Source organism: Squalius cephalus (genome assembly GCF_949319135.1).
Source record: "Squalius cephalus genome assembly, chromosome: 18".
Taxonomy (NCBI): domain Eukaryota; kingdom Metazoa; phylum Chordata; class Actinopteri; order Cypriniformes; family Leuciscidae; genus Squalius; species Squalius cephalus.
In genome coordinates, this window is record NC_137139.1 from 36,062,603 (window position 1) to 36,068,273 (window position 5,671).

Sequence of the window (5,671 nt, forward strand, 5' to 3'; positions counted from 1 at the left end):
ACATTTTGTAACAGCCACAGTTTAGCGCACGTCGTAGAACACTCGTGAACCGCACCTGTGGCTGGCTGCACTGCTGCTTCGCGCTCAGTGAGGAATAGCTATAGGTAGTTTTGCTGTATTCATTCAGTTACATTTACATTTACATTTACATTTATTCATTTAGCTGACGCTTTTATCCAAAGCGACTTACAATTGCTATATATGTCAGAGGTCGCACGCCTCTGGAGCAACTAGGGGTTAAGTGTCTTGCTCAGGGACACATTGGTGTCTCACAGTGGATTCGAACCCGGGTCTCTCACACCAAAGGCAGGTGTCTTATCCATTGCGCCACACCACCCCCAGTTAGAACGCTACTTGGCTTTAGTCGACAAAATGTCCAAGAAATCTAAATCTTTTGTCTGGCTGCATTTTACAAAAAAAGACGACAAGACTGTGGAGTGCAAGCTATGAGGATAGTTAAATAATGAGGAGAGATATCCACGACTTGCTCGGGCAGCCAAACGCGTGCTCTGCATCCCTGCAACCTCCACTCCTGCAGAGCGCATATTTTCCAAAGCAGGATTTAGCCTATTGTTAACAAGTCGAGGAGCCGTCTTTTACCCAAGAATGTGGACATGTTAGTGTTTTTGGCCCACAACATAAAAAAGGTGGACTAGGCCTGCAGATCTGCCCGCGCTCTACGCCTCATTCGCGCCGCAGGAATTTTTTACGCGCTTCTTTGCATTGACTTAACATTGAAATCACTCGCGCCTGACGTGCTATTCGCATCCGGTGTGAACGCACCATAACTAACGGCTTTATTATGCTGACTCAAAAGATCGTGTTTTCTTATGTTTTTGTTTTTATTTGTACACTTGACGCGTTTGAAAATAGCCTAAATAATGTAACAAAACGAAAATAAACCTATAGGCCTTCCTACTATACAGCCTATTATTATTAGGATTGTTTTTAAAGCTATTTGGGGTTTTTGTGTGTTTGTTTTAAAACGCCTAGATCGGCTGGACAAAAGTTAACCCATAGCTTTTGAAAGTAAAGAAGAATATACAGCCTGTATAGACGAGAGCTTTTGTTAGGATTTTGCATTATTTGGCAGTTTTAGCAGTTATATTTTTTGTAGCGTGTGGTGTGGTCAGATTGTGACTATAGACCTAGGACAGAGCTCCTCACTACAGTTAAAAAAAATCACTTAATTTTCAAAGAATTGTATTATTATTATAGTTTTATGTATTATTGATGTTTTTTCGTTGTTGTTTTATAAATGCTCTATGACAATTATAAATGTTCAATCAAAATGCAAAACATCGCGTCTTTTTTCTTTTTTTCTTTTTTAGTCGACTAATCGTTGCGCAGGACAGGACTTTGGTCGACTAAGCATTTCTTTGGTTGACTACAGCCCTAGAAATATTATTGTAATGTAAATCAGCTGTTTTCTTTGTGAATATACAGTAAAGTGTAATTTATTCCTGTGATCAAAGCTGAATGTTCATCATCATTACTCCAGTCTTCAGTGTCACATGATCCTCCAGAAATCACTCTAATATGATGATTTGATGATCAAGAAACATTTATGATTATTATCAGTGTTGAAAACAGCTTCATATTTTATGCTCATTTCAATGTTCATGTTTTTGTGGAAACCTTGATACTACAATTCAAAAGTCTGGAGTAAGAAAGAATAAAAAATAAAAAAAATATAATTTTACTCATCAAGGACGCATTATATTGATCATAAGTGACAGTAAAGACATTTATAATGTTACAAAATATTCTATTTCAAATAAATGCTGTTCTTTCGAACTTTCTGTTGATCAAAGAATCCTGAAAAATAAAACGTATCACGGTTTCCACAAAAATATGAAGCAGCACGACTGTTTTCAGCTATAGATGTGTTTCCATTCAAAGTTGTGAATTTAACTTGTGCGCAAAATTAGAATATCGCATAAAACATTTGTGAATAAAGCAGCGTTTCAATCTCATGTGTTCAAGAGAGCAAAAGCGGCACTTCCTGGGAAATTGGGACATCTTACTCTTTTTCCCTCCATCATAAACGAGTGTGTCTCAGAGCGTCAGACGAAACACAGTAAATGCTGTCGTGTTCTCTAGCGTTCGGATGCTGGTGTTCGGGAACACACTCGTGTGTGTGAGACGCTTCTGGAGGGAATTAGAGCAAATTATCCTGATCACACACTTCGACTCCGGCGTTTCAGAAACACCAAACCAACATTAGAGACGCTGCGACGCCATTGGTCCGCTGGTTACTCCAGTTATCCAATCACAGCCTCTGCTGAGGAACATCGAGGGATTTATTCGGAAAACGTGTTTCAATCGTAGTTTACGCACGTCTTCTTATCGGATTAAAAATGCGTCATTTGAACGCTTTTTTTAATGCACATTTTTAAAATGTATGCATATCTTATCATTTCCATTCAGCGCTTTTTCAATGCAACATCCCAAAAAGTGCATATAAATGGATGGAAACAGATTGATAATAATAATAAATGTCTCTTGATCATCAAATCCTCATATTAGAGTGATTTCTGGAGGATCATGTGACACTGAAGACTGGAGTAATGATGCTGAACATTCAGCTTTGATCACAGGAATAAATTACACTTTACTATATATTAGGGCTGAACGATATTCTGTTTTAACATCGACATTGCGATGTGCGAATGAGCGATAGTCACATCGCCGGAACATACGATGTGAAGTGTAACGTTAGTAGCACCCATAAGAGAACGGTAGCACACAGTAAACACGAGTTTGTTGTATGGCTTTTTGCTGGGGTCACATACGCGTTCTGCGTGCCTGCACAGTGATTGGTTCGCTGTGCCGCAGCTCACAGCCAACATTCAAAAATGCGCGACGAAGAGGATCCGCCGCAAAAAAAGTCAAAATCAGCTATTTGGGACTAGCCTATTTCGTCTACAAAAAGGAGGATGTTGACCAAAAAGAGGTAGGCTACTTTGCTGGAGTGTTATAAAGTTGTGGATGGTTGTCTTTTTTAAACATTCGTTTATTTTTCGTGTTCGCATTTATGAGGAAAAAAACAATGTTACGTGATATTACGGACGCGACCGTTATGAAAGCGACACTAAAAGACTGCTTTAAAACTTTCACAGAGACCTCAAACAGAAAGCACAAAGCCTTTCTTTAAAACGAATTTCGTTTTGTATTAATTGTATCTTAATTTTAATCAGTATTTCATCATCCAATTTCCTGGATTTAATATATAAAAATTAAATATAGCAGCCAGCGCCTGAACTGGAGATTAAGCTATGATCCATGAACCGAAACTCAGCGTAAAAGGTAGCCTACTCGCCTCACACACCTAAAAAAAAATATATATATATATATATATCTATTATCTACAGAAATCTCTACTTTTAAACAGAACCATTAAAAAAATATATAGCTATATTTAATCTGTATGAAAAGTGCATTTCTCCCGATCACTGCTGCGAAGATCGCGAGTCAGTATTGTCAACTTCATCTTTACAGAATAAACACTTGTTTATTAATAACCAATTAAAATGTCTCATTGTAATATTTTACATATTATTAATCATTACTTTTGCTGGGTCTAGGTGCCGTTTACATGAACGCGTCACTGAATCAGCACAGAAAACATAATTTTTCAGGTCCTAGAACCCGAAGAACGTTAGGTCCTGCGTAGAACGTTCACCGAATTCTGAGAGAAATATGTTTCTGGAATAAAATATTAAGTGGCCTTTTTGTTACTTGTAATGAAGCCTGCTTATTAGTGAAATTATTAATAACATGGAATGGTAATTATTGACTTTAGCCTGGATTGATGGCTCGCAATATCGCGATATATATCGTTGGGAAAAAAATATCGCAATGTAATTTTTTTTCCAATATCGTGCAACCCTACTGTATATTCACATAGAAAACAGCTGATTTACATTGTAATAATATTCACTATTTTACTGTATTTTGATCAAATAAATGCAGAGCAGAAGAGACTCTTTCAAAAATATTTTAAAAATCATAGTTACGTCAGGCTTTCGAGCGCTAGTATACCTGAACAGAGTAGTTGAACTGTCGGATGGTCCGCATGAACCTCAGGTAGCCGTCGGTCGCTTCTGTGGCTGCTGTGATCACCAACACCTCACCTGAACACACACACACACACTGTTATTATACTGTAATACATCACTGAGTTATTCAGAGTCCTGGAGATTTTATTCCCTGATTTCCTGAGCGAGTCAGACAAAGATAACCAAGTCAAAAACACTAAAACATCTTCAGAATATAGTTAATTAGTGCAACTGTTGATCATTAATGATGTGAAGACCATGAGAAACCATCAGAAACTCAAACCAGTTTCTCCTGTAGAAGCTTCTGGATCTGTGTCTGTTTCTCGTGGTCCTGTGGATCCAGAAGCTTCTGAAGGACCGTTTCCATAACCTATGTATGTTCAATACATTTATGTTCTGTTTTATGAATGTTTTGAGTCACCCTTGACAAATTTACCATGGTAAACACAGTTTCCACCAACACACCACAGTTACTGAATGGTAGTAAATATGAAATATGAGAACTGATTCAAACAGTGTGAGAAGCTTTTTGTCAGATTTTGAGTCACTTCTTTGTGATGACAGCAAACAATAGTTAACATAACGACATTTTGTTATATACGATCTGGTTTCGGTCTGTTTACGCTGAGATTGTGATTCGGATCGGCGGTTACATTCAGATTAAAATCTGACTGTACATTTAAATGTAAGAAAATTATTTAACGGTTCTTACTGGGTTTCCCGGAGCGCGGCTCGGCTCGGCAGAGCTGAACGGAGCCCAGAAACAGGATCAGGATCACGCGCACCGCAGTCATCGCGCTCGAGGGTCTCGCTCGGGATCGGTTCCGTTTTCACGCCGATTCGGTGCAGAACTCTCCCGAAATTCGCGGACGAGGGGCAGGAATTTCACCGTCAACATGAAGAATCCGCCTTGTTTCCGCTCGGACAGCCAATGACCGCGGAGCAGAAGATGACGGACAGACAAGCAGCCAATAGGAAGATAGAACGCGATGGCGTTCGACCAATCAGAGTCAGACAAATGGAACGCTATTCTCCTAAAAAAAAAAAATCAACCCCTTCGGCTACTGAAAGAGAGATTGAGGGAGGAGTGCCACGTTTTAGGAATTCTAAAAATATAGAATTTTTAGTGTTTTTAAGGTGTTTCTAAAAATATTTGTAAATCCTATATATACACACACACCAATAGTGTTTATATTTACGTGATAACTTCTCTCTTTATCTGTTGTTTATTTAGTTTATTTATCAGGTAAAATATTTAAAGATACTACACACTTGATAAAAAGTTTGGACACATTCACTTATTCTTTATTATGACTATTTTCCAAAATTAAGAAGAAAATATTAAATTCATGAAAACTATGAAATTACAGAAAAGTTAGGTTAGTTAACCCGACATTTGTTGACATTACTCACTGAGCTTTTGGTGGCACTGCCATAAATAGCCAATATGTTGCTGCTCAGTGCTTACCAATAGACACCGTGAAACCTTGTAAAAGAGATTTTTACAACCAACCTCCATATATATATATATATATATTTAAATCTTGAGTTGATCTGAGGTCAGCTGGACAAATACTGTGATTGGAGCTCCTGTTTGTACTCCACATGCA

At 38.0% G+C, this 5,671-nt stretch overlaps 1 protein-coding gene across 1 annotated transcript in view; it reads right to left on the bottom strand.

The window, feature by feature from the left end:
• The window catches only part of plod3 (procollagen-lysine, 2-oxoglutarate 5-dioxygenase 3), a 38,220-nt gene extending 33,225 nt beyond the window's left edge, over positions 1–4,995 (bottom strand). Inside the window, exons 1-2 of the mRNA XM_079848286.1 lie at positions 4,774–4,995; positions 4,045–4,136 (exon numbers count right to left, since the gene is read on the bottom strand). Of these exons, the coding sequence (XP_079704412.1) occupies positions 4,045–4,136; positions 4,774–4,855 (174 nt within the window). The 5' untranslated portion in view covers positions 4,856–4,995. The remainder of the gene's footprint in view (positions 1–4,044; positions 4,137–4,773) is intronic.
• Between the last annotated feature and the right edge of the window lie 676 nt (positions 4,996–5,671).